Source organism: Camarhynchus parvulus, chromosome 23, assembly GCF_901933205.1.
Source record: "Camarhynchus parvulus chromosome 23, STF_HiC, whole genome shotgun sequence".
Classification (NCBI taxonomy): Eukaryota; Metazoa; Chordata; class Aves; order Passeriformes; family Thraupidae; genus Camarhynchus; species Camarhynchus parvulus.
In genome coordinates this window covers 2,213,732-2,241,523 of record NC_044593.1, presented here as the reverse complement: position 1 = coordinate 2,241,523, position 27,792 = coordinate 2,213,732, and the positions used below count along the sequence as shown (strand labels likewise).

Here is a 27,792-nt window from a genome sequence, read left to right as displayed (position 1 = left end):
CAATAGGAAAATCAACAATTTCAGCACCATCACAACTTAAATCCCCCTTTTCTCTCTTTTCCAAAGTAGATTTTTCCCCAATTGCTGTTCCTTCCCCTGTTCCATGAGGCCCAGGGAGCTGAGGAACCCAAAGGGCTCCCTGTAGAGGCTCCTGCATTGGGTGACAAACAACTTTTTGGGAAGCCACTGCCAAACCCTTTGTTCCCCTGGGTAAAAACAACTTTTTGTTGTGGGGCGAGTTCTCTGGAGGGAGGCAATGGGAGGGTTCTGGATGTCCCAGCTGCTTTTATTTCAGGTATAGAACATTAAACCATTAAAGTTGAAAAAAACCTGCAAGATCTTCAAGTCCAACCTCCATCCAAGTGCCCCCATGCCCAACCAGCTGTGTCACCAAGTGCCACCTCCACTCGGTCTGGCATGGGAACCACTTGGACTCAGATCACCTGAGCTGGCAGAACTGGAAGTGAAATATTCTTTTTTTTCTCTTCTCAGTGGTCACGCTTGGGTTCAGCACATCTTTGGGGTTTAGGTGCTTTGGGATTTAGGAATGATCAGTCAATGGTCATGATTGGGTTCAGGCATTCTTTAGGATTTAGATACTTAGGGGTTTAGGAGTAATCACTCAATGGTCATGCCTGGATTACGCCAGTCTTTAGGATTTAGGTATAATCAGTTCAATGGTCATGATTGGATTCAACCAGTTTTTGGGATTTAGATACAATCAGTCAATGGCCAAGTTTGGATTCAGCCCCAGCTTGGGGTTTAGGTACAACTGGTCAATGTGTCATGTTTGGATTCAGCCTCTCTTTGAGGTTTAAACACTTTGGGATTTAGGTACGATCGGTTAATGGTCATGTTTGGATTCAGCCCCGATACTTTAAGGTTTTAGATACAATCACTCAATGGCCAAGTTTGGATTTAGCTCCTCCTTGGGATTTAGATACTTTGGGGTTTAGGTACAATCAGCCAATGGTCATGTTTGGATTCAGCCCCAATACTTTAGATTTTTAGGTACAATCAGTCAATGGCCAAGTTTGAATTCAGCCCTTCCTTTGGATTTAGATGCTTCAGGGTTTAGGTACAATCAGTCAATGGTCATGTTTGGATTCAGCCCTTCCTTTGGATTTAGATGCTTCAGGGTTTAGGTACAATCAGTCAATGGTCATGTTTGGATTCAGCCCCTCCTTGGGATTTAGGTACAATCAGTCAATGGTTGTGTTTGGATTCAGCCCCTCCTTGGGGTTTAGATACTTTGGGATTTAAGGACAATCAGTCAATTATCATGTTTGGATTCACCCCTGACACTTCAGGCTTTTAGATACAATCACTCAACAGTCAAGTCTGCCCCCAGCACATCCCAGCATTTAGATTCTCAGGAATTTCAGTGTAAAACTGACGAATCTTCCCTGCAGCAGCTCCATGCCAGCACTAACTGTGTTGTGTGTGCCTCCCCTGTGTGGCAGCCGTGCCCCGCACCAGCGCCACGCAGTGCAGCTCGGTGCCGGAGCCGCGGCACGGCCGGCGCCTGGGCAGCGACTTCGCCGTGGGCGCCCTGGTGCGCTTCGAGTGCAGCCCCGGATACAGCCTCAGAGGCTCCCCTGCCATCCAGTGCCTGGCCATGCCCGGGGCCCTGGCTCAGTGGAACTCCTCCGTCCCCACCTGCGTTGGTAGGTGCCACTCTGGTTTTTTTCAAGATTTTCTCAGCTTTCTGATGTTTGCGTTCTTGTCGCGCGTTTGATCTAAATAACTTATTGTTCTGCGTTCTTTTATGGAGGAGGAGGAATTTGATGGGCTTGTCCAGTGTCATTGGAGAGGTGGCACTGTCACCCTCCAACCCACTGTCACTTCTGGAAATCCAGAATGTTAGAAATTAAAAGCTCTCTTTTTACCTTGAAAAGAGCAGCATGTCCGTGGTGTTTTATTTCAAGAGGAGAAATTTGCTGGGCTGTTGGTGTGTCCAGTGTCATTGGAGAGGTGGCGCTGTCACCCTCCAATCCACTGTCACTTTTGGAAATCTATAAAGTTAGAAATTAAAAGCTCTCTTTTTACCTTGAAAAGAGTTTTTTTTAAGCTTTTCTGAGCTTTCTGATGTTCACGTTCTTGTAACGAACTTTCTCATATAAATAAGTTACTGTTTTGCATTCTTTTATGGAAGAGGAGGAATTTGATGGGCTGTTGGTGTGTCCAGTGTCATTGGAGAGGTGGCACTTTTACCCTCCAATCCACTGTCACTTATGGAAATCTATAATGTTAGAAATTAAAAGCTCTCTTTTTACCTTGAAAAGAGCAGCATGTCCGCAGAGTTTTATTCCATGTCCTGTAGCAACAGGTAGGTGGCACTGGGGGAGGTGGGATCAGGGTGGGTGGCTTAATAACTCTTGTTCTGTCCAGAAAGGTTGTGGCTGTCCCATCCCAAGGAATGTGCCAAAACTTGCACGAAAAAGTTACCGGAAAGAGGATTATTCCTACAAATCTCATCCTTAAATCACAACCAGCTTTTGATTTCTTGTCATTTTACCGATGTTTTTAGCAAAACCAATTCCTTGTGCTTTCCTCATGGCAGTGCCCTGCGGGGGGAACCTGACAGAGAGGAAAGGAACCATCCTGTCCCCAGGCTTCCCTGAGCCCTACCTGAACAGCCTCAACTGCGTGTGGAAGATCACAGTGCCCGAGGGAGCAGGGATTCAGGTACGGCCAGGACAGACAGGAGGACACTCGGGGTGTGCTGCTCTCAGAGAGGCCACGTGATGGGAAATCGCTGCTCCTCACAGGACAGGGATGGGTTGGTGTGGAATTCTCTGGAATCGGGCATTTATTTACAGCCAGGATTAATTAGGCAGGGACTCATTGGTGGTGTTGTGACGGTGTTCACAGGGGTCTGAGGATGAGGGAAGAGATGAGGATCTGACTCCATGGTTCAGAAGGCTTGATTTGTCATTTTATGATATATATTATGTTAAAACTATACTAAAAGAATAGAAGAAAAGATTTCATCAGAAGGCTGGCTAAGAATAGAAAAGGAATGATAACAAAGGCTTGTGACTGACCAGACAGTCCGAGACAGCTGGACTGTGATTGGCCATTAATTAGGAACAACCACATGAGACCAATCACAGATGCACCTGTTGCATTCCACAGAAGCAGATAACCGTTGTTCACATTTTGTTCCTGAGGCCTCTCAGCTTCTCAGGAGGAAAAATCCTAAGGAAAGGATTTTTCAGAAAATATCATGGCTCCAGTTTGTGACCAGGCAAGGAGCTGTGCCAGGGGAGGGGCAGGTTGGATTTAGGGAAAGGTTCTTCTTCCCCCAGGGGGTTTTTGGGCACTGCCCAGGGCATGGGCACAGCCCCGAGGATGCCAGAGCTCCAGGAGCAGTGTCAGGGAGGCACAGGGTGGGATTGGGGAAGAGCAGGACCATGGTCCCTCAGTGTGACCCTTACTCTGGCACAAAAGAGGGAGAATTTGGGTTAAATTTTAGTTTTTTATTATGGTTGTCCAGAGAGGCTGTGGATGCTCCAACCCTGGAAGTGTCCAAGGCTTGGTTGAGCAGGGCTTCCAACCTGTCCCACTTTTGGATAGTGGGAAGTGTCCCTGCCCACAGCAGAGATTTTGGAACAAGATGAGCTTTAACATCCATCCCAACCCCTTAAAATTCTTTGGTCCCACATTTTGGGTCCCCCACCAGTGCTGAGGTCTGCACTTCCACGTGTCACTGGGATCTGCTGTCACCTGGTCACGACCCATCAGCTTCCCTGGGACTTCCAGGGGGAAAAAAAAGCCCTTGGGGAAAGGTTTTGGCTTTTTAGGACCTGAAACAGCTGCAGGGAGGGGTCTCAGGGCAGCCCCTGGGGAGGGAACGACCACGGAGCTGGAGTTGGATCCATCCTGGCTCCACTTCCCTTTGCGTTCTCCATTATTAGATCTTAATTCCAACATGGCTTTCCCCCCTTTTTGCACAACAATTAAAGGTTAAACAACTGTAAATCAGGGAAGGAGGTGAAATTGAAGCTTTCTTGGTAGCAGCACTCAGGAGCAGGATTTTTATGTAATCAGGGTAGAAGCTGGCACTTCTGCCATGAATTATTCATTCCCGGAGCAAACCTTCCTGAGTGAATTAATTTATACACGTGGCAGTAAATAGATGCAGATCCCTTGTGAATCCACATGTCAGACTAGAATTAGGACCTTAAAAATGTTTATTCCGTTAAGCTGGAGGAGGGGGGGCGGAGAAGAGAATAAATAATTTAGGCGGTGTAAGAGCAAACAAAATGCTCATTCTCACTCCACTTCCAATAATGTAAATCACAATAGGGGTGTAATGAGGCAGGAAAAAAGGGAAAAAAGGGTCAGTGATGGCTCCGTGGGGGTCACTGCGATTCCTGCTGGGTGAACTCCACTCACTTTTTGCTTTAAAAAAATACTTGGGAGGAACTTTAGAGTCGGTTTTATTACCCGGAGTAAATCAAGGAGGAAATGGGTTTCAACGGCTGAAGTGGAGGGGTTGATTTTGTTTTTATTATTTATTATTTGATTTTATTTTAGTTTTATTATTGATTTTCAAATGAGGGGTTTTGATTTGATGTGCAGCAAGGCAGAGGTAAGTGGGGAATTGGGGTGGATGAGGAAATCAGGAAATAAGATTTGGGGAGAAAGGGAGAGGATTCACACATGTGTAGTCAAAGTTTGAGGGAAGTGAAGTCTCCTCACTGCTCATTTTTCCCAATTTTCCAGCACTCTCCTTGTTTGGAGCCGAGCTGTACAACTCATTTATGCTCCTGATTTTTCTTTAAGATTCCTTTTGGATTTGGGTTTGTTTTTTCCTTTTTGCCTGCCAGTTTAATTTGAGATACCCAATGTTGGAAAATCTCATCCAGACCTTTCGGGTTAAATCCGAATTTTCCCCAAAACAGGTGGTTTTTACTCAGATTTTCTGCCTCACTCTCACGCCATTCACCAAACTTGGGTTTTTAATGGGACACTGAAAGCTTTGAACCATCAGCATTTAGGATTTAGGCAAAATCCCCGTTAATGGTAAACAAAGCTGTGCAATTCCTTGGAGATCCTCGCTCAAGCACGAGCTGCTTTTCGGTATAAATGCAGATTTCTCAGCTCTGCTTTTCGGTATAAATGCAGATTTCTCAGCTCTCCTGATGTTTCTCATCCGAGGATTTCTGTTGATGTTCCAACTAATGGAGCCAAGTGACTTCCTAAGGCCTCCAAACCTTGTGGGGCATTGCAGGGAAAGGTGAAATCTGAAAATGCACTCGAGTGATCCCACTAAAAGCTGAGGAACAAGGCTGGAGCTTGATTGGATTTTTAAAATCCCGTTGTTTAATGTGAGGTGGTTTTTGGGGGTTTATTTTATCTCATGGTTGCTGCTGGTTGCTCTCATTTGAGAGGGCTCAAAGTCTTCAGGGATTTCTCCCAAGAGGGAGGAAAAAAAGGCTGGGATTTTCAGCAGCTGTAAATGAGCTGGGCACTTCCAGGAGCTCTGGAGCAGCAGCAGAAAACAGCATTTCTGTTTGGAAGTTTTGGGGGGAAAATAGCTAGAAAATCCCAGTGGGAATGGTCAAAGGCAGAAGTCTCCATGTTTTGCCAGTGCTGAACCCCCGGAGTGTGTAAACTCAATTAGTGACCCTTTAATTGCTGTTAATTTGATTTACTCCTATTATTTCAATTTTTTTCCCTTTGTTTTGTTTCTCTCTGCAGATCCAGGTGATCAGTTTTGTCACAGAGCAGAACTGGGATTCCCTGGAAGTGTTTGATGGAGGAGACAACACAGCCACCATGCTGGGGAGCTTCTCTGGTGCGTGGCCCTCGAGCCCATCAGTTCCTGCCTCATTTCATTCGCCTCACAAAATTAAACTTCAAAAATTCCTATTTTATCATTATGTTATAACCTAAAACTATATTTAGCGCACTACTTAAGAGAATTAGTACAGCATCACTTTCTGACACATACAACATTGATTTGAGAATTTGCCACAAGCCAGTCATCAAACAGGCATTTTTCACACTCTGCACTGCCTTTGTGCACCTCTTGTTTTGCCAGGAACCACGGTGCCTGCGCTGCTCAACAGCACTTCAAACCAGCTCTATCTGCATTTCTATTCCGACATCAGCGTCTCCGCTGCCGGCTTTCACCTGGAATACAAAAGTAAGAGCAGCTCCAGCCTTGATCCCGCTGCTCCTGCCAGGTGGGGAGGCGCCTGCGGGGCTGGAGGAGTGCGGGAAGGAGCTGCTGTGGCTCCCTGCCCTCAAGGAGGGAGTGATAAATAGAGAAAAGATGGAGCAGAGGGGTGGGATGACGCTGGTGGCAGCTTTTTGTGGCTGTGTGGTGGCACAAAGGGGTAAAATATCCGTGGGTGAAGGGCTGGGATCTGGGCTTGGGAAGTGCTGCTTGCCAGGCTTCCAGCTCTTGGCATTCCCTGCTGGAACCGGCAGGCTGGAACATGTCCTCATCCCAAAAATCCTGGCTGGAAGGGTCCTCAGGGGTCATCCCCTGAGGAAAGCAGGGTCAGAACGGAGACAAAACTCTGTTTGAACATTTTGATGGAGCCTGAGCTTGGAAAAACTGCAGGGATGGGGCTGCACAAAGAGCCTGGGCAGCCTCTGCTCACAGGCTGAGGGCTGAACTCCACGTTATCACTGTTATCAGTGTTATCAGTCACTGTTGTGTTATCAGTGTTATCAGGGTGGGTTTTCTGCAGTGCTTTAGTGCAGAAAAAAAAGTTTTCTGCAGTATTTCAGTGGGTACTGGGGATGCTGCCCTCCCTCACCTGCTGGATGTGCTCCTGTCCCCTCAGCCCCAGCACCCTGAGCTGCCCTGGGCACGTTCCTGGATCCAGGGATTTCTGTGCTGTGCGCTCAGAGCTGCCCAGGCCCTGCACAGGAGCATTCCCAAGGTGGTTGGTCCATCCTCCTTGTCCAAGGGGAGCTTGGCACAACCTGTGGAAGCTCTGAGGTTGTGTGGGCTCCCACTCCTTTTCAAAAACACCTTAGAAACATCTTTAAGGTCCCCTCCAACCCAGATTCTGTGGTGGTGTGGAGCACTTGAGTGGGTTCCTGGTTAGGGATGATCCCAACACCCCCTGGAATGGCAGCACTTGGCTTCCAGCAAGGCTCATGCCGGTTTTTTTTTTGGAAATACAGACCCAGCACGCGATTCTAGACAGAGAAAGTGTTTTCAAAAAGAAATCCCCAGTGGTGAGAGAACAAACCTGAGTGAGGCAGGGAAGAGAATCCTTTGGGGAAATGGCTGTCAGGTTTGGATGGGGATGACAAAAATTCATTTTCCCCTGGGCCTGTGTTTGATTCCTGATGTCTGATCAGGAGAGGTGCAGCAGCCCAGCTGCAGGGGGTGGGAGTGCCTGGGGTCTGTTACTGTCAGTGTTTGGATAACTCTGGCAGAGAATCCTGGAATATCCTGAGCTGGGAGGATCCGCCAGCATCATCCAGTCCAGCCCTGGCCCTGCACAGGCACCCCAACAATCCCACCCTGTCCAAACACTCCTGGAGCTCTTGGGATTGTTCCCATTCCCTGGGGAGCCTGGGGGAAAAACCTTTCCCTAAATCCAACCTGAACATTTTGGGGTCATCCTGCCGAGCCGGGAGTGGGGTGGATGATCCAGGAAGTCCAAAACTTCCCGTAGCTTTTGGGAATGTTCCCATTCCCTGGGGAGCCTGGGCAGTGCCCAGCTCCCTTTGGGGAGAAAAACCTTTCCCTAAATCCAACCTGAACATTTTGGGGTCATCCTGCCGAGCCGGGAGTGGGATGGATGATCCTTGCAGGTCCCAGCTCAGGATATTCCATGATTTTCCCAGCTCTGCTGCTGGTGAGGGTGAGCCTGGGCTGGTGGGAAGTGTCCATGAAATGTCCAAGGGCAGCTTTTGGAGCAGCCTGGGCTGGTTTGGAGGTGTTGGAGGGGGGAGTTGGGTGATTTAGGAGCCCTCCCACCCAAACCAGTGTGAGATTCCCTGCAATGGCACAGCTGGGGCTGCTTTAGAGCCAAGCAGCACCAAAACCTTCCAGGATTTGCTGCCTTTACTCACTGAAACCTTGTCCATTATTGAATGCAGCAGGATTACAGCCACCACAGGATTGGGAGAGAAAAAACGTGCCCAGCCTGTGCTCTGGGAGCTGCAGGAATCCTCTGGCTGTGACTCTGTTTCTTCTCCAGCTCTATTCCAATCAATAAATCCTGTGAGCACCCTCCTGCAAAAATCATGGCCAGGTTTCTCATGAGCCTGGGGATTTATCAGCCCTGCCTGTTTCCTTGGCTGAGGAAATTAATAGGTGTTGATTTTCAGGGCAGCTGGAAATAATGCGATTTCTGCTCTGTTTGTACAATTGGAATCTCCCAGCCCTGAGCCCTGTTTTTGGGGGTTTTTTGTGTGTGTTCTTTCTGGGAGGAAGTTGGGAGAGGTGAGCTAAAACAGGGGAGGAGAACTCAGGTTTCTCCCTCACTGTGCTCTTCCCTCTGCATGCTCCAAAGCCAGGAACAATTTGGGACTGAGTGAAAGGCACTGATGTGAAGGAGAAGTTATTTAAAGCCATTTTCCCTTCTGCCTCTCTGAAGGTCAAGCAGCACATCCAGGAGCAGGGAGGGGAGCGTGACTGGGCTTTAGGAGGAGACTCAGCCTCTCCTGGCTCCTTTTCTCTTTTATTTTCCCCCTGCCTGGGGCTCTGTGGGGCTGGAGCAGAGCAGGAGCCCTTGCAGGGATGCAGGAGGTTGTGGTGGAGAGGAGCCTGCAGGATTCATTTCATCTCCCTGGGCTGTGCCGAGGGGAGAGGGAGACTGGGAAGGAGAGGGGAGATGGGGGAGGGAGAGGAGAAAATGTGGTTAGGAGAGAGGGAGATGTTGGAAAGGGGAAGAAAAGGGGAAGAAAAGGGAAGGGAAGGGAAGGAAAGGGGAAGGGAAGGGAAGGGAAGGGAAGGGAAGGGAAGGGAAGGGAAGGGAAGGGAAGGGAAGGGAAGGGAAGGGAAGGGAGGGAAGGGAAGGGAAGGGGAGGGAAGGGAAGGGAAGGGGAGGGGAAGGAAAGGAAAGGAAAGGAAAGGAAAGGAAAGGAAAGGAAAGGAAAGGAAAGGAAAGGAAAGGAAAGGAAAGGAAAGGAAAGGAAAGGAAAGGAAAGGAAAGGAAAGGAAAGGAAAGGAAAGGAAAGGAAAGGAAAGGAAAGGAAAGGAAAGGAAAGGAAAGGAAAGGGGAAGGAAAGGAAAGGAAAGGGGAAAGGAGAAGGGGAAGGAAAAGGGGAGAAAGAAGAAAGGAGAAAGGAAGAAGGGAAAGGAGAAAGGAAGAAGGGAAGGGAAAAGGGAAGGAGAGCCCATCACCTCACACAAGATGTCACAGGTTGTTAGTTGGGTTTGCAGCAGGCTATTCCCAGCTGTAAATGTGGGGATGGAACTGGGCTGTCCCTGGAGAATCCAAAATAAACAGAATTTCCCCACCCAGAGTCTGCGGTGGCGCTTGGCAAACGGGAGCAGGGTAAAACACAAAGCGTGTTCCCATCCCTGCAGCCCCCAGCGCAGCCCCAGCCCCGCTCCCTGAGCTCCCATCTCCCTTCCCCACACAGCCGTGGGCCTCTCCAGCTGCCCGGAGCCGGCGGTTCCTGGGAATGGGCTGAAGATCGGCGAGCGCTACCTGGTGAACGACGTGGTGTCCTTCCAGTGCGAGCCCGGCTACGCCCTGCAGGTACAGCCCCAGCTCCCTGCTGCTCCAGACCCTGCACTGCCTCACTTGCTGACTCTGAACTCCTTATGAAGTGTTTAGCAAGGTCTCCTCGCAGCTCAGTCCCACAGAAATCCTCCTCCTCAGCCCCAAGAACAATCCCATCCCACAGAGCAATCCTTTTCCTCCTCCATCCAAGTTCTCTCCCCCACAGAGCAATCCTTTTCCTCTCCTCAGCCCCACAGAACAATCAATTTCCAGCCTCAGAACCAAGGATGCCGCTGCAGCTTCAGCCCCAAAAAGTGCAAACAGCAGGGAATGGAGGGGAGCAAACTGGGAGGGTGGGACTGCATCACCTGCAGCTGGGATTGGACAGTTAACCCAACATGGAAATGGACCAAAACTTATAAAAGTGTGAAAACTCATGGCTCAGGGTCCATATTGGGTCCGTCTTGGGTGTAGCCACAGCCTTGTGCAGCCCAAGGTGTGTCCTGTAAAAACCTTTTAATAAATCCCTTATTCCTTTAGCTCTGTTCCAGGTCTTTGGGCATCACCAGAAGGATTCCTGCTTTTCTGGGTTCTCTATATTCTTTACACATCTGTTTGTAGCTCTGTGGTTGTATTTGTGATCAGTCCCAGAACTTTTCCCTGCCTTTTTCTGAGGCAGAAAGACAAAACAGAGCTCCAAGCTGGGGGTCCCAGGTTCCTGTCCTTCCTTGGTTCTTCCAAGGTTGAAACCAGCTCTTGGAGACACATTTTCATCAACAGAGTTTAGTCCCTGAGGGAGAGGATTCAGAGATGGGTGAATTACCTCACTATTTATGTCTCTAATTGATGATTTTTGTCAATTATGCTAATTTGCTGCATTTGTAGAACTGTATTCACCCCCCTTAGAGGAGTGAGCATTTTATGGACATTTTTCCATATCTTCCCTTGGACTCCTCCAATAAAGATCAGCCTTTAGATGACCTCCTACACTAACATCATCTCCAAAGATAATCCCCAAGTGTGAAAGATCATCTCCAAATCAAGTTGTTTCATTCCACCATTCTTTAAGGCATCACTTTTTCCGACACCCCAGATGCAACAGGCATCTCCCTGTGGATCAGATCCATCTTGCAAGGAATTTTTTCCCTGCCAGGACAGGGAGAGGCTCTCCCCTTTGTTTTCCATCCCCCTCCCAAACCCCTGTTTTGTTTTCCGTCCCTGCAGGGCCACTCTCACATCTCCTGCATGCCGGGCACGGTGCGCCGCTGGAATTACCCTCCACCCCTCTGCATTGGTGAGGAATCAACTTCTTTCTACCTGGCTGATATTTATAACACTTCCCTAAATAAAACCAAGGCTAAAGAGCTGATTTAGAGAAATTCAGGCTGGTTCTGCACGTGTGAGAGAGTGTGGGGAAACATTGGGTTGCCAGGGAAATTGTGCCCAAGAAGTCCCCGTGGGCTGCCTGGAGTGCTTTGTTTTGGATGTTACAGATGTGGCTCTAGCACAAAATGTGAAACACAGAATTATCCCCCTCAGCACAAAACCATTCAGAAGGGAAAAACTCCCAATTTCTTCGTGCTGGTTTTATGGCTTGAGGATTTTTTTTTTTCCCCATCTGAAGCGTGGTTTATTTTTGTGGAATGTGTCTGGTACCACCAAAGCTGCTCCTTTCACTGGGGCCTGGTCTCTCCCAGGATCCCAACTTGCTGTGCCCACTCTGCTGTCCAGCAGGTGACCACAGGTCACTTGTCCAGGTCACTGTTTGCCCTCAGATCTGTTCAGTCCTTTCCAGGCCTGAACATTCCATTTTCCCTGTGGAAGAGGCCTGGAGGTGAAGGGAACTTGCAGGAGGTTTTTAAAATTATTTTCAGTCATTTGCTTTTAGCAAATGTAGATGTTTAATATTCATATTGCACATTTTGCGGCTCTGAGAGAGACATTTATGCATTTAATAGCTTTAGTTAACAGTTATTTTGGGCTCCTGCTGTTCCAGCTTACATCATTTGGCTTTAAAGTAATTATAAGAGCCAACAGTTCTTTTATCTGATGATCTGCAGGCCAGCAATAAATGGAGAGATATTTCCAGGAGAATGACTGAGCTAAAGGGCCCGTTCCCTTGGGAGCTGCTCTGAATGGAAGCAGAAGTCCTTGGGCTGAGCTGGGAGATCCCAGCATGGAGGAGGATCCCAAAAGCTGGCAGCCCACAAGTTTGGTTCTTTGAATCAGCACCAGCCTCCCAACCCAGCAGGATTTTGGCTGTGCCTGTCTTTTCCGCTCCCTGGGAAAGGTCAGGCAGCTGCAGAGAGGCAGAAACACATCTGGAGCCACTCCTGCAGGAGTGAGTGTCACCTTTGTGGGTGTGACACTCCTGGGGCTCTGCCCTGTGTCCATCAGAGCTCCTGCTCCAGGCACAGTTTGATTTTCTCCTGGTCTGCTTCCTCCAGCTGCTGGTCTTCTAAATAATTCAGCAGCAGTTCTATTAAAGAGCCATTAGGAGGAAGAAGCAAGAGAAATCTTCTGGGAGAAACCTCGTTAGGAGCAGGTCTGGGGTAATGAGATATTGGACAAAGAGCCTGTGCCTGGCTGTCACAGCGAGTTAGGAGAACACCTGGCTGGATTCAGCTGGGTGCTGCTGCTGGGACCAGGTGGAGGTCATCCAGATAAGGTGCTGTCAGCGCTTAAATTTCATGTGATGCCTTTTGTAAACATATTTTTGGGCTGTCGTGGCTGGCAGTCGTCTGCAGGCAGTGAGCAAACACTCTGCGCTGGATTTATCGGTGACAGACTGCCCAGAGATTGGCAGGGGAAAGGAGAGGCTGTAACTGGGGTCAAAATGGCATCACTCAGCTTCTTCACAGCCGTTTTTTGAGCTGGTGAAAGTGTCAGTCAAGTGCTGGTGCCTGGTTTGATGCAATGTCTGTGGGCAGAGCAGGTGTCCATCCCCTCTGTCACTGCTCAGATCTGGCTCTCCCTCTGTGGCGGCCCAAACTGGATCCCTGGGCTCAGTCTTCATCTCCCAAGGGCAGGAGAAAGGCACATCCATTCCTGATGTGGTGTGACGGTGGTCACAAGGGTTCTTGGGTGAAGGAAGAGACGAGATCCTTGACTCCATTATCAGAAGGCTTGATTGATTATTTTAATATATTTACATATGCTATAACTATACTAAAAAGAAAAGGAAAGCAAGGTTTCCAGAAGCTGCTGCTAAGAATAGAATAGTAAAGAATGAAAACAAAGGAGCTCTCTCTGACTCTCTCTGAGACAATTCAGTCCTGGATTGGCCACTAACTAAAAACATCCAATCTGGGCCAATCCAGATGGACCTGTTGTATTCCAAGGCAGCAGATAACCTATTGTTTACATCTTGTTGCTGAACTTCTTTGCTTCAGCAGGAAAAATCCTGAGAGCGGACTTTTCATGAAAGAAAAGTCTGTGACAATGTGGCCCTGCAGTGCCTGGAAACGTGGCGCTGGTTCCTTTTTCTCAGCTGAGTCTTTAATTCCTTGATTTCCCATGGCCCTCACCCAGACAGACCCCTCAGGGAGATCCTGTGACTGGATCCTGACCATGGTCCCTGTTGTTTTTCCAGCCCAGTGTGGAGGAACGGCAGAGGAGATGGAAGGAGTGCTCCTGAGCCCAGGATTCCCAGGAAATTACCCCAGCAACCTGGACTGCACGTGGAGGATCCTGCTGCCCGTGGGGTTTGGTGAGAGAGATGGGTTTGGGTTGGAGCTATCACAGAAGAGAGGCTGAAAAATCAGAGAATCCCTGACTGGTTTGGGTTGGGAAGAACCTCAAGATCATCTCATCCCACCCCCTGCCAGGGGAAACTATCCCAAAGTGTTCCAAACCCCATCCAACCTGGTCTGGGACACTCCCAGGGATCCAGGGGCAGCCACAGCTTCTCTGGGCACCTGAGCCAGGACTCCCCACCCTCCCAGGGAGGAATGGCTTCCTAAGCTCCACTCCAAAGCTCCTCTGAGTCAGTTTGAGGGCACTGTGTGTCCCCAGGGCAGTTAAAGTCCTGCTGAGTGCACAGGCTGTCCTGGGCTCTGTGGGTGGGCAATGCTGGGGCTGGAGCTGGGATTGGAGCTGGGTTTAAAGCTGGAGTTGGTGCTGATGTTGGGATTGGTGCTGGGTTTAAAGCTGGGGCTGGTGCTGATGTTGGGATTGGAGCTGGGTTTAAAGCTGGGGTTGGTGCTGATGTTGGGATTGGTGCTGATGTTGGGATTGGAGCTGGGTTTAAAGCTGGGGTTGGTGCTGATGTTGGGATTGGGATTGGAGCTGGGGTTGGAGCCGAGGTTGGGATTGGAGCTGGGATTGATGTTGGGATTGAAATGAGGGTTAGAGCCGGGGTTGGTGCTGATGTTGGGGTTGGAACTGGGTTTAAAGCTGGGGTTGGAGCTGATGTTGGGGTTGGGATTGGAGCTGGGGTTGGACCGAGGTTGGGATTGGAGCTGGGATCAAATAGGTAGAGCTCGGGTTAGTGCTGATCTTGGTTGGGTTGGAGCTGATGTTGGGGTTGGGATTGGAGCTGGGGTTGGAGCCGAGGTTGGGATTGGTGCTGGGATCGAAATCAGGGTAAGAGCTCGGGTTAGTGCTGATCTTGGTGCTGAGGTTGGAGCTGGGTTTGGTATTGGGATTGGAGCCGGGGTTGGTGCTGATGTTGGGGTTGGTTCTGCTATTGGAGCCGGGGTTGGTGCTGATGTTGGTTCTGCTATTGGAGCTGGGTTTGGTGCTGATGTTGGGGTTGGTTCTGCTATTGGAGCCGGGGTTAGGACTGATGTTGGGGTTGGTGCTGATGTTGGTGCTGCTGTTGGAGCTGGTGCGGGTGCAAAATCTCAGCTGCAATTTTAGAGCCCAACTCCTCCTCCCCCTTCTCCAGGTGCCCACATCCAGTTCCTGAACTTCTCCACGGAGCCCAACCACGACTTTGTGGAGATCCGTAACGGGCCCTACGACACCAGCGGCATCATCGGGCGCTTCAGCGGCGCCGAGCTGCCCGGCTCCCTGCTCTCCACTTCCCACGAGACCACCGTGTACTTCCACAGCGACCACTCCCAGAACAAACCCGGCTTCAAGCTGGAGTACCAAGGTCAGCAGGGACAGTCCTGCCCCGGGGGCGGCGATTCTTGAGTTAACTCTGTGGCTGTTGGGTTAATTACTTGGTTGTTGAGTTAACTCTGTTGTTGTGGAGTTAATTCTGTGGTTGTTAAGGTAACTCCGTGGTTGTTGAGTTAATTCCGTGGTTGTTGAGTTGAATTAATTCTGTGGTTGTTGAGTTAATTCTGTGATTGTTGAGTTAATTCTGTGGTTGTTAAGGTAACTCCGTGGTTGTTGAGTTAATTCCGTAGTTGTTGAGTTGAATTAATTCTGTGGTTGTTGAGTTGAGTTAATTCTGTGATTGTTGAGTTATTTCTGTGATTGTTGAGTTAATTCTGTGGTTGTTGAGTTAACTCCGTGGTTGTTGAGTTAACTCCATGGTTGTTGAGGTAATTCTGTGGTTGTTAATTCCATGATTGCTGAGTTAACTCCATGGTTGTTGAGTTAATTCTGTTAATTCCATGGTTGTTTAGTTAATTCTGTGGTTGTTGAGTTAATTCTGTGGTTATTGGGTTAACTACGTGGTTGCTGAGTTAATTCTGTGGTTATTAAGTTAATTCTGTGGTTGTTGAGTTAATTCCATGATTGCTGAGTTAATTCCGTGGTTGTTGAGTTAACTCCGTGGTTGCTGAGTTAATTCCCTGGTTGTTGAGATAACTCTGTGGTTGTTGAGTTCATTTCGTGGTTGTTGAGTTAACTCCATGGTTGTTGACTCCAAACCTCCCTGGGCACCCCCTTCCAACCCTTTTCCTGGTGAAATTCCTCCTGAGCTCCATCCCGCCCCTTCCCTGGCACAGCTTGAGGCCGTTCCTCCTTGCCCTGTCCCTTTTTCCCTGGAAATGAAACACAAACCATTCCCACTGTGTTTCCCCAGCCTACGAGCTGCAGGAATGCCCCGACCCGGAGCCCTTTGCCAACGGGGTGGTGCGAGGAGCTGGCTACAACGTTGGCCAGTCCATCTCCTTCGAGTGCCTGCCTGGCTACCAGCTCATCGGGCACCCCGTGCTCACCTGCCAGCACGGCACCAACAGGAACTGGGACCACCCCCTCCCCAGGTGTGAAGGTATGGCCTGGGCTCACCTGGGCACGGCGCTTCGGCTCCTTGGGATGGGCTGGGAGCAAAGGTGTGGCTGGGAATGAGCTCTTGGAGATAATTGTGGGCTCCATGAGGTATTTTGGTGAATATTTGGGGTGTTTTGGGGGGTTTGAGTCTTGGGGTGTGGGTGAGGAGAATCTATGTCTCTCAGCTCCCTGCTGGGGCTGTTATTTCTGTGTGGCACAGTCCAGAGGCCTTGGAGTGATAATTCCTTGCTGCTTTATTCCCTCAACAACATCCAGCTTCCATTGATCTAGCTCTGATAAATAAAAATAGTCGCTGGTAAAAGAGCCTGGCAGCTCTGAGGATTCTGTGTGTGTCCCTGTCTGTCTCTTTCATGGGCATCTCCAAAATCTCCAGGATCTCTCCAGGTGGGAGATCCTCAGGAATCTCCCAAGGTGGTTTTCTTTCTGAAAACTGTGCTCGGGGAACTCTGCAGGCTGAAGATTTACATTCCAGGCATCCAAACTCATCCAAATTCTCGTTTCCAACCCCCTCATGGTTGTTTCAGCCTTTCACCCCTCGGGCTGCTGGCCGGAATTCTGTGGGATTTACTTCCAGAAGGGTTTCAAGTGAACCTTTAAGAAGTTCAGACGTGCTTATTGAAGATTTCCCAGCCCATTTCCCAGGAGCACTGACCTTTATCCCAGCACTGGCTCTGCAGGAGCTGTGCAAGGAGGGAGAGAGGTGATATTTGCCCTCTTGTAAGTCCTTGAACCCAGAGAACACAAAGCACAAAGAGCTGAATCCTCAGCTGCTCTTTCAGTGCTGGCTCTGTGCTTGCAGCAGAGAAGAATTATTTCAGGCAATTTAGGCCAAGATCTGGATTTTTCTGGATGCAGAATTGTTACTTTTGTACCGAAAAAAAAAAAAGGAATAAAAATGGAATATAAGGATGTTTAGGGGGATATTTCCTCACTGGGTTTGTGTTTCTCTCTGCTCCCCTGCAGTGCCTTGTGGGGGCAATGTCACAGCCCAGAATGGGACAGTTTACTCTCCTGGCTTCCCCAACCAGTACCCAAATTCCCAGGATTGCACCTGGCTGCTGACAGTGCCCGTGGGGTATGGGATCCACCTGAACTTCACCCTGCTGCAGACGGAGCCCTACAACGACTTCATCACTGTCTGGTGGGTGCAGGGGGTCAGGAGTCACTCCAAGGACTCATTTTGGGGAAATACTCCTGGCTTTGAAATAGCAGCAACTGGGAATGGGACCCCTGGGATCCCCTTTGCAAGCTGGGAGTTTCCTGGTGTTCTGGAGACAAGAAGAGAAATTAAGAATTTTTTTGAGCTTTCTTTTAATATGAATAAATAAAAAAATATTATTTATTATTTATAATGGATAATTTCCATTATTTATTAATAATGGAGGTTATCAACTTCAGGCAGCCAGGGGGCTCTGATTAAAGGGTTTGTGACCAAATTTTGAGCTTGTAGCGCTCAAAGTCTGACCTTCAGAATATCCCCTGGAATATTCTGAAGGGGATATTCAGAATCCATGTTTGGCTGGGCAAACAGGGAGTGAAATTCCTTTGGGAAACAGGTCCTAATTCCTCAGTTTTTGAGGTTAAAACTGAAATTTGCGTTTCTGATTGCCAGCTGGGAGCCAGGAGGGGTTGTTAAGTGTTAAACTGGAGCGGGGCGTCTGAAATGTGGATGTGGGAGAGGGAAAGGAAAACGTAGGTTGGGTTCCTAGGCTTAAATCCTTGGGATTTAATCAATTGAATCAATTTTCCTTGTGTTCCTGCCATCAGGGATGGGCCCCAGCAAACAGCCCCCCAGCTGGGGGTGTTCACGGGCAACTCGGCCAAGAAATCTGCCCAGAGCTCCTCCAACCAGGTCCTGCTGAAATTCCACAGCGACGGCGCCAACGGAGGCATCTTCGCCATCTACTTCTATGGTCTGAGCTGCTGCTTTCCTGGGGGGAAAAGTTTGGAATATTGGGGAATAGGTCTGGGAAAATGCAAAAAAATACCCTTTTATCCCAAGTTTTCCACAGAGATGTTCAGCCCTGTTTTTTAATGAAGTTTTTCAGGCTGGGTTTCCCCGGGAAGTTTTTCAGCCCAGTTTTTTTCCATAAAGTTTATCAAACCAGTTTTTTTTCCAGGAAGTTTTTCAGCCCATTTTTTTTCACAAAATTTTTCAAACCAGTTTTTTCTAGGAAGATTTTCAGCTCAATTTTTTTCCACAAAGTCTTTCAAACCAGTTTTTTCTAGGAAGTTTTTCAGCCCAATGGTTTTTTTTCCACAAAATTTGTCAAACCAGTTTTTTTCCAGGAAGTTTTCTCAGCTCAGTGTTTTTCCACGAAGTCTTTCAAACCAGTTTCTTCCAGGAAGTTTCTCAGCTCAGTTTTTTCCACAAAGTTTATCAAACCAATTTTTTTTTCTAGGAAGTTTTTCAGCCCAGTTTTTTTCCACACAATTTTTCAAACCAATTTTTTCCAGGAAGTTTCTCAGCTCAGTTTCTTCCAGGAAGTTTTTCAGCCCAGGTTTTCCATGAAGTTGTCCAGTCCAGTTTTTTTCCACAAAATTTTTCAAAACAGTTATTTTTTTCTCCACAGAGTTTTTCAGTTCATTTTTTTGCAGGAAGTTTTCCAGCCCAGTTTTTTTTTTTCCCCCACAAAGTTTTGCAAATTTTGCCCTTTTTCACCTTTTTCACTTGGACTTTGCTCAAGTCACTCTGAGAACTCCAAGGATTTGCAGCTGGAAACATTCTCACTCTTGGAAATCTTTGTGGGAAAAAATCACTAATTCCAGGTTTTTAGAAGAAATAAAGGGATGGGATTCCCTGGATAATATTTTCATTTAGGAGGTACTGGAGCAGCCTGGGTGGGTGGCTGAATTCCACTGAGTCCACCAATATCCTTTTTCAGCATCCCAAAAAGTGCTGGTGACATTCCCAAAGGAAAAACATTGTCCAAAATCTTCCTTTTGGGGTGGAAGAAACATCAGGATACAAATTCCTGCCTTTGTCTCTGTGGGATTTGTGGGGGGAAAGATCTGGTTGGATTTGGCCAATTCTGTTTCCTGGTGGAGAAGGAGGAATTTCCTAATGGAGGGAGAAATTACCTTATGGAAAAAGCAGAATTTCCTGGTGGAGAGGGAGGATTTTCCTGATGGAAAAGGAGGAATTTCCTAATGGAAAGGGAGAAATTTCCTTATGGAAAAAGCAGAATTTCCTGGTGGAAAAGGAGGAATTCCCTTGTGGCAAGGGAGAAATTTCCTGGTGGGGAGGGAGGAATATCCTGATGGAGAGGGAGGAATTGCCTTATGGAAACAGCAGAATTTCCTGGTGGAGAGGGAGGATTTTCCTGGTGGAAAAGGAGGATTTTCCTGATGGAAAAGGAGGAATTTCCTTATGGAGAGGGAGGATTTTCCTGGTGGAAAGGGAGGATTTTCCTGGTGGAAAAGGAGGAATTTCCTGGTGGAGAGGGAGGATTTTCCTGGTGGAAAGAGAGGATTTTCCTGGTGGAAAGGGAGGAATTTCCTTGTGGAGAGGGAGGATTTTCCTGGTGGAAAAGGAGAATTTCCTGGTGGGGGGTGAGGAATTTCCTGGTGGAGAGGGAGAAATTTCCTTTTGGAAATGGAGGAATTTCCTTGTGGAAAAGGAGAATTTCCTGGTGGGGAGGGAGGAATTTCCTGGTGGGGAGGGAGGAATTTCCCTGCTTCCATCGCGGCTGCCTTCAGGATGTGCTGCTCCTCCCTTGCTTTCCCAGCTTTCCAGCTTTTCCGCTGCCAGCCTCCCACCATGGTTCCCAACGCCGAGATCGTCACAGAAAACGAGGAGTTCAACATCGGTAAAGCCTTCCCTCGTCCTCCTCATCCTCAATCCCCCTTTTTTGGTGCATTTCCCCCACCCATCCCTGTTCTCCATCCCTCCCCAGGTGACATCGTCAGGTACCGGTGCCTCCCCGGCTTCACCCTGATCGGGAACGAAATCCTCACCTGCAAACTGGGCACCCACCTGCAGTTTGAGGGGCCCCCACCCACCTGTGAAGGTAAAAAATCTGCAAATCCCACGTTTCCCTGCTCAGGGAAGGAGCTGGGGGACGTTTTTTGGCACGTTTTTCATCCTTGTTGTTCATTTTCCCATTTTTAGGAGTGTGGGGTTTTTGGGAGGAGGGAGTGAGACCCTCCCTGAGCAGGAATTGGAGTTCTCATGTCCCAGTTAACAATTCCATGGGATGAGCTGTGGTTCCAGCTTTGGTTCTAACAAAGTTCCCAGGGATTCCTGGAGAGGTTTTTGTGCCACAGGAGAATGCTGGTTGTGGTGCTGCTCGTTTTGGGAGAGGTCAAGGCATTGGGAATGGTTTGTTGGCTTTGCTGCTTCTTGCTCCTTTCTTGGAGTGTGACAGTTGTTGGGATTTGTGGGATTTTGGGAGGAGGGAGTGAGACCCTCCCTGAGCAGGAATTGGAGTTCTCATGTGTCAGTTTGGGATCCCATTTTGGGATTCTTTGAGCCCCAAGGATCAAAGCAGTGGGAATGGTTTGTTGGCTTTGCTGCTCCTTTCTTGGAGTGTGACAGTTGTTGGGATTTGTGGGATTTGGGGATTCTTTGAGCCCCAGGGATCAAGGCTTTGGGAATGGTTTGTTGGCTTTGCTGCTTCTTGCTCCTTTCTTGGAGTGTGACAGTTGTTGGGATTTGTGGGATTTGGGGATTCTTTGAGCCCCAGGGATCAAGGCTTTGGGAATGGTTTGTTGGCTTTGCTGCTTCTTGCTCCTTTCTTGGAGTGTGACAGTTGTTGGGATTTGTGGGATTTTGGGATTCTTTGAGCCCCAGGGATCAAGGCTTTGAGAATGGTTTGCTGGCTTTGCTGCTTCTTGCTCCTTTCTTGGAGTGTGACAAAATTGTTGGGATTTTTGGGATTTTGGGAGGAGGGAGTGAGACCCTCCCTGAGCAGGAATTGGAGTTCTCATGTCCCAGTTTGGGATCCCATTTTGGGATTCTTTGAGCCCCAGGGATCAAAGCAGTGGGAATGGTTTGTTGGCTTTGCTGCTCCTTGCTCCTTTCTTGGAGTGTGACAAAATTGTTGGGATTTTGGGATTCTTTGAGCCCCAGGAATCAAGGAATGCAGGGGTCGTGCTCTGCCTCGAGCTGGCCCATCAGGACAGACCTTGTGCTTCCATCCTTCCTCTGAAAAATGTTCATTTCACCTTCATTCCCACTGAATGTCCACCTCCATCCCCAGTGCACTGCCCCATGAACCAGCTGATGACGGATTCCACCGGCGTGATCCTGAGCCAGAGCTTCCTGGGGAGTTACCCCCACTTCCAGACCTGCTCCTGGGTGGTGAAGGTGGAGCCAGGATACAACATCTCCCTCACCATCGAGTACTTCCTCAGCGAGAAGCAGTTTGATGAGTTTGAAATCTTCGATGGTGAGAGATTCCCTCCCCATCCCATCCCAAACCTTCCTGGGGTTCCATAATCCCAACCAGTCAAGGGGAAGGAGCATTCCAGGGCCAGCTTCCCACCTGGAACCTCCTGCTGGCCTTCCAGAAAGCTCCTCACTGATTCCTGGCATAAGGAAACAGCTAAAATTCGATTTTTTTGGGGTGGATCTGAAGGATTTTTCCAAGGGGCAGGAGTTGGGTGTGATGGTGCTCACAGGGGTCTGAGGATGAGGGAAGAGACGAGGATCTGACTCTGTGTTTCAGAAGGTTGATTTATTATTTTATGATATATATTGTATTAAAACTATACTAAAAAAATAGAAGAAAGGATTTCATCAGAAGGTTAGCAAGGAATAGAAAAGGAATGGAATGATAACAAAGGCTCTGTCTCAGACAGAGAGTCCGAGCCAGCTGGACTGTGATTGGCCATTAATTAGAAACAACCACATGAGACCAGTCACAGATGCACCTGTTGCATTCCACAGCAGCAGATAACCATTGTTTACATTTTGTTCATGAGGCCTCTCAGCTCCTCAGGATGAAAAATCCTAAGGAAAGGATTTTTCATAAAACGTGTCTGTGACAGTTGGGAAACTCCTGGGAGGGGGATGGCAGCAGAGATTGCTGCAGGGGATGAGTTGGGAAAGTGGGAATTCTCATCCCTGAAGGCCGCAGGGAGCAGATTCTGCAGCCCCTGGAGTTCTTGGGAATGGGGAGAGGATTCTCAGGATCAACAGAGCAGACACAGAGGCTGTGCTGGTGCTCCTGGGGTCACTGTGAGGACCTGAGCAAAATCCTGCTTTTCCTGTGATCTGCTTTGCTCCTGGATCCCATAGAGCCCTGGAACTCCACAGAGAGCTGGGAGCTGCCTTTCCTCAGGGAAATCTCCCTGTGCTTGTTCCTCCTGCAGGGACACTGAGCCCCGCTGAGCTCCATGGCTGCTGTGATGTTGTATTTGCGGGGTGCCCCATGGCAGGAGGGAATGATGCATCTGACTCCATGTTCTCAGAAGGCTAATTTATTATTTTATGATACTATATTATATTAAAGAATGCTGTACTATACTATACTAAAGAATACAGAAAGGATAATTACTGAACGCTAAAAAGATAATAATGCAAACTCGTGACTCTTTCCAGAGTCCTGACACAGCTTGGCCCTGATTGGCCAAAGAGTGAAAACAACTCACAGCAGAATCCAATGGAACAATCACCCGTGGGTAAACAATCTCCAAACACATTCCACACGAGCAAAACAGAGGAGAAGCAAATGAGATAAGAATTGTTTTCCTTGTTAAAGACATTCCAAAGGAGCAAAACACAGGAGAAACAAATCAAATAATCATTGTTTTCCTTTTTCTCTGAGGCTTCTCAGCTTCCCAAGAGAAGACTCCTGGAGCGAAGGAATTTTTCAAAAAAAAATGTGAATGCCACACTGTGACTTGTCCCTTTTCCCTGTCCCCTGTTCCTGGCAGGTCCCTCGGGGCAGAGCCCCCTGCTGCTGTCCCTCAGTGGGAATTACTCAGCCCCTCTGACCGTCACCAGCAGCGGGAACAGCGTCTTCCTGCGCTGGTCCTCCGACCACGCCTACAACAGGAAAGGCTTCAAAATCCGCTACTCTGGTGAGTCCCAGCTGCCTCTGCCAGCAGCAGAGAATCCATGGGATTCCTGCAGAGATCCAGCTGACAGGGCAGGAGCTGCCAAGGCAGGGGAGGCACAAAGCCGGGCGCGTTCCCAGCTGGGAAGGTTGGGAAAGGCAGGGTCTGTCCAGGAGAAACCTTGGAGCTTTGGCTCAGTCTCAGCCACTCTGTAATAATCAGGATTGTGGGATCACAATCAGGAGAAACTCCAGGGAGAAACCTTGGAGCTTTGGCTCATTTCCCAACCACTCTTCAGAACCAGAAGCCTGATGTGGACAGTCATTGATGCCAGGGACTGGATATTGGGAAAGGTTTCTGGGTGAGGTGGTGGCCAGGCACTGGAAAAGTCTGTCCAGGCTTTGCTCAGCAAATGAATTAAGGAATATTTAATTACCAGGAATGACTCCTTATTCCTGGAGCTGGGTGAAGCTCAGACCAGAGCCCTGCACTCCATCCCCACTTCCACTCCACGTTTATCCATCGCCTATTTTTGTTCTGGGGTTTTTGGGGAAGCTCGGTGTAATTCCTGGGAGTGGGAAGGGAACGACCCTGCTGCTGACTGGTTTGCTTTTCCCTGCCCTCCTTGCCAGCTCCCTACTGCAGCCTCCCGCAGCCCCCAGCCCACGGGATGATCCTGAGCCACTCTGGGCTGCGCCCCGGCAGCTCCGTGCGCTTCGGCTGCGACGCCGGCTACCGCCTGGTGGGACACAGCACCTCCACCTGCACCCAGCACCCCCAGGGCCACTTCCACTGGAGGGAAGCCACCCCCCTGTGCCAAGGTGAGAGCAGGGACGCGTTGGGATCGAGTTCTGAGAGTCCCTGGAAAAGCAGTGAAAAAAAACTATATTGGAATTGGATAGTTCTGTGGTGAGAACCAGCTCAGAGCGCTGAGGGTGATCCTCATCTCCAAGGCTTTGGGAATAGATGGCAAAGAGGAAAAGGAATGACTGGGAGCTGGAAAAGAGCAGCAGGGAAAAGGTTGGATTTTCCAGGTGCTTTCTTTTCCCTGGGAGAGCCATTGGTATTCAGCCTGGCACCCAGCGCCCCCAGGGCCACTTCCACTGGAGGGAAGCCACCCCCCTGTGCCAAGGTGAGAGCAGGGACGCGTTGGGATTGAGTTCTGAGATTCCCTGGAAAAGCAGTGAAAAAAAATCAACATTGGAATTGGGTAATTGGGAGTTGAGAACAAGCTCGGGGCGCTTAGGGTGATCCTCATCTCCAAGGCTTTGGGAATAGATGGCAGAGAGGAAAAGGAATGACTGGGAGCTGGAAAAGAGCAGCAGGGAAAAGGCTGGATTTTCCAGGTGCTTTCTTTTCCCTGAGAGAGCCATTGGTATTCAGCCTGGCAGCCTGTCTAGACAGCAGGCCTTGGAGAGGGATTGGCCAGCCCTGAGCTCGCTGCAGTGACACTCCTGTCGCCATCAGTGCCGCCAGGGATGGGTCTGATCCTGCCTCTGGCGCTGCTGACACCTCTCAGAGTTCACCTGCCAGCTGCTCTGGGATCCTGCTCCATGCTGGGGTAGGAATGGGATAAAAGCTGGGCCTTGCATGGGGAGAGACCCAGGGCTCTGCTGATGCTCCTGCACAGGCAAAGTTTGGGCTCTCTGGCCCTCACTGGGCTCCATGTCACCAAAAAGTGACTTTTTCCTGCTTTTCCAGCCCTGTTTTTGTGCACAGGGAACACCAGGAAGGGGAGTGTGTTGGAGTGGCTCAGGAGCTGAGCTGGGGCTGCTCCAGGAGGGAATGGGTTTGTCTGGAAGCACAGGCAGATATTGGGGTCAGGGGTTAGGGCTGTGTCTTCTGGCAGGTTCTGCCCATCTCCCAACCCCACAGAGCCCTTAGGAACTTCCCAGTGGAGCTTCCCAGGTTCAGGCTGCTCTTCCTTTGGGCATCCCACCTTCTCCATTCAGGAGGGAAGTGGATCTCCCTTTTCCCCACAGCCAGGCTTGGAGAGGGATGGGTACCACAGGGTGGGTTTGGAGTCAGGTCTGGATTTGCTTTCCCTCCTCCTCCTCATGCTGCTGGAAAAGCAGATCTGGGGACATTTCCCAGCGCTGGCAGGGTTGGGAAAAAGGGTGACAGCATAAATGGGCGTGATTGTTTGTGCATTTTGGCTGTCACCTGCTGTCCCCTCCCTGCCCTGCCCCCTGAGCCCAGGATCCCAGCAGGAATGGTGCAGAGCCTCCCCTTGGGAGCACCCACCTGGCACCACGCCTGCTTTTCCATTTTCCCCCCAAATTCCTCCCCTCTACCTCCTCAGCCACGAGGCCAGATTTAGCCCCCCTTCTGCCACAACACAATTCCACAATTTGCTGCCTTGGGTGGTGCAGAAGTGCTCCTGGAGAGGGGTTTGGGGTCGGTGCTGCTGCGGGGTGTGAACACAAAGTGTTCCCGCTGTCGGATCCTTTGTCTCCGCGTGGAAACTCAGAGCACTCTGCTGATGGGACAGATATTATGGGAAGTGTGAGCCAGAGCCTCTTCCAGGAGAAACTGGGATTCAGGGTTGGCTTTGCTGGTGCAAAAGCTGATCCTTTGTCAGGACCCACGACATCCCTCTGGCTGTCCTGAGCAGCCAAGACCCCTGCCAGGGGGCTCAGAATGCCCAAAAATGCCCCTGTGGTTTTGATTATGACCCGTGGAGCAAGTTACCAACCTTAGATGAAGATCTGCAAGGCCACGACAAATTAAGTAGAATGATAGTGAATTTATCACAGGGTGAAAAATAGATTTTGGGGTTTTTAGAATGGGGGTTCAGGAGGCAAGATGGAGGGAACTGGGCGTGTCCAGCCTTTCTCCTTCTTCTTCTTGGCCTCCATCTTCTGCTGTGATGTTGGCACTTTTAGATTGGTTTAGAGTAAAAGTGCACTGTCCAACATAGGTGATAGGTATTGGGAAGTAACTGTAAATATTGTACACGTAGTTTTTAGTATAAAAAGATAACATCAGAGTGCCTCTGTCTGTCCTGCTGAGCAGACCTCGGCAGGACAGGAGAAAGAATTTTATAAATAAGATACAGTAAACAACCTTGAGACCAAGAAATGAAGAGCCCTGACTCCTTCTTCAAGCGCCGGGCTGGGAAAAGAGACTTTCTAGCATTTCTTGGGGTCAGTCTGACCAGCTAAAGGCCCTGACCATCCTTTATGAAGTGTGGGCACTCCCAGTAGGAAAGTTTGGGATCCGGGATTGCGGTTTGGGATAAAACCAGCAGCTCCCTGATTTTTTTTATAATTTTTTGGGGGGTGTTTTCTCTTCCCAGCTCTCTCCTGTGGCATTCCCAGAGCCCCAAGGAACGGGGTTGTCTTTGGGAAGGAGTACACAGTGGGCACCAAGGCCGTGTACCAGTGCAATGAAGGATTCCAGCTGCAGCCAGGAGCCGAGCCCAGCACCGAGTGCCTGCAGGAGGGAGTGTGGAGCAACGGGAACCAGCCCCCTCTGTGCCTGGGTGAGTGGGGATTGGGGCTGCCCAGACAGCAGGGCCATTTCCGGGCCATTTCCCGTGTGCCATTTCCTGTGTGCCATTTCCCGTGCCATTTTCCGTGTGCCATTTCCCGTGTGCCATTTCCGTGTGCCATTTCCCGTGTGCCATTTTCCCGTGTACCATTTTCCATGTGCCATTTCCCGTGTGCCATTTTCCATGTTTCCGTGTGCCATTTCCCGTGTGCCATTTCCCGTGTGCCATTTTCCATGTGCCATTTTCCGTGTGCCATTTCCCGTGTGCCATTTTCCGTGTGCCATTTTCCATGTGCCATTTCCCGTGTGCCATTTCCTGTGTGCCATTTCCTGTGTGCCATTTCCCTGTGCCATTTCCATTTCCGTGTGCCATTTCCCATGTCCATTTCGTGTTCCATTTCCCCGTGCCATTTCCTGTGTTCCATTTCCCGTGTGCCATTTCCCGTGTGCCATTTCCCGTGCGCCATTTCCTGTGTGCCTTTTCCCGTGTGCCATTTCCCGTGTGCCATTTCCCGTGTGCCATTTCCCGTGTTCCATTTCCCGTGTGCCATTTCCCGTGTGCCATTTTCCGTGTGCCTTTTCCATGTTCCATTTTCCGTGTGCCATTTTCCGTGTGCCATTTCCTGTGTTCCATTTTCTCTGCTCCGTTTCCCCTCCCAGCTGTGCCATTTCCCCGTGGTTCCATTTCCGTGTCCTTTCCTGTGCCATTTTCGTGGCTTTCTTTTTTTTTTTTTTTTTTGCTTTTTTTTTTTTCCCTCCCCCCCCTAACTCCCCGCGGCAGCATCGCGGTGGAGCCCGGCCGCTGGCGCCTCACCTACGAGGTGCAGTACCACTACAACGCCCAGCTGATGCTCATCTGTGACCCTGGCTACTACTACACGGGCCAGAGGGTCATCCGCTGCCAGGCCAACGGCACCTGGAGCATCGGGCAGCCCGTGCCCACCTGCAAAAGTAAGAGCAGGGGCACCCCAGGGTGGCACCGGGGGCTGGGGGTGTGTTTGGGGTCAGTCAGTGCCAACCTCGGGGGATTCGGGATGGTGCTGGTGGGTGATCATAGCTTTGGGTACAGGGTGGGATGGGTTGGTGCAGATTTTGGGGAGGAAATCGGTGCAGATTTTGGGAGGAAATCACCAGGGGTTGGTTTTGTGTTTGGGGTCAGTAAATGCCAGGCCCGGGGGTTTCAGGATGGTGCTGGTGGGTGATCGTAGCTTTGGGTGCAGGATGGGATGGGTTGGTGCAGATTTTGGGAGGAAATCCATCCCTATGAGGGTGGGGAGGGGCTCGGGTGGGTGGATTTCACAGGGCAGCATCACCAGGGACTGGTTTTGTTTTTTGGCTCAGCAAATCCCAGCCCTGGGGGTTCAGGATGATGCTGGTGGGTGACCATGGATAACCAAGGAGATGGTGCCCTTTGGGTACAGGGTGGGATGGTTTGGTGCAGATTTTGGGAGGAAAT

At 49.6% G+C, this 27,792-nt stretch overlaps 1 protein-coding gene across 1 annotated transcript in view; it reads left to right on the top strand.

Moving 5' to 3' along the window:
* The window catches only part of CSMD2 (CUB and Sushi multiple domains 2), a 250,322-nt gene that overhangs the window by 196,780 nt on the left and 25,750 nt on the right, over window positions 1-27,792 (top strand). The window contains exons 34-50 of the mRNA XM_030964453.1: window positions 1,464-1,667; window positions 2,564-2,688; window positions 5,710-5,806; window positions 6,053-6,157; window positions 9,571-9,689; window positions 10,878-10,947; window positions 13,246-13,362; window positions 14,542-14,751; window positions 15,634-15,822; window positions 16,806-16,983; window positions 17,610-17,755; window positions 19,571-19,651; window positions 19,739-19,852; window positions 21,044-21,232; window positions 22,722-22,868; window positions 23,477-23,665; window positions 26,143-26,328. Coding sequence (XP_030820313.1) covers window positions 1,464-1,667; window positions 2,564-2,688; window positions 5,710-5,806; window positions 6,053-6,157; window positions 9,571-9,689; window positions 10,878-10,947; window positions 13,246-13,362; window positions 14,542-14,751; window positions 15,634-15,822; window positions 16,806-16,983; window positions 17,610-17,755; window positions 19,571-19,651; window positions 19,739-19,852; window positions 21,044-21,232; window positions 22,722-22,868; window positions 23,477-23,665; window positions 26,143-26,328 — 2,466 coding nt within the window. The remainder of the gene's footprint in view (window positions 1-1,463; window positions 1,668-2,563; window positions 2,689-5,709; window positions 5,807-6,052; window positions 6,158-9,570; window positions 9,690-10,877; window positions 10,948-13,245; window positions 13,363-14,541; window positions 14,752-15,633; window positions 15,823-16,805; window positions 16,984-17,609; window positions 17,756-19,570; window positions 19,652-19,738; window positions 19,853-21,043; window positions 21,233-22,721; window positions 22,869-23,476; window positions 23,666-26,142; window positions 26,329-27,792) is intronic.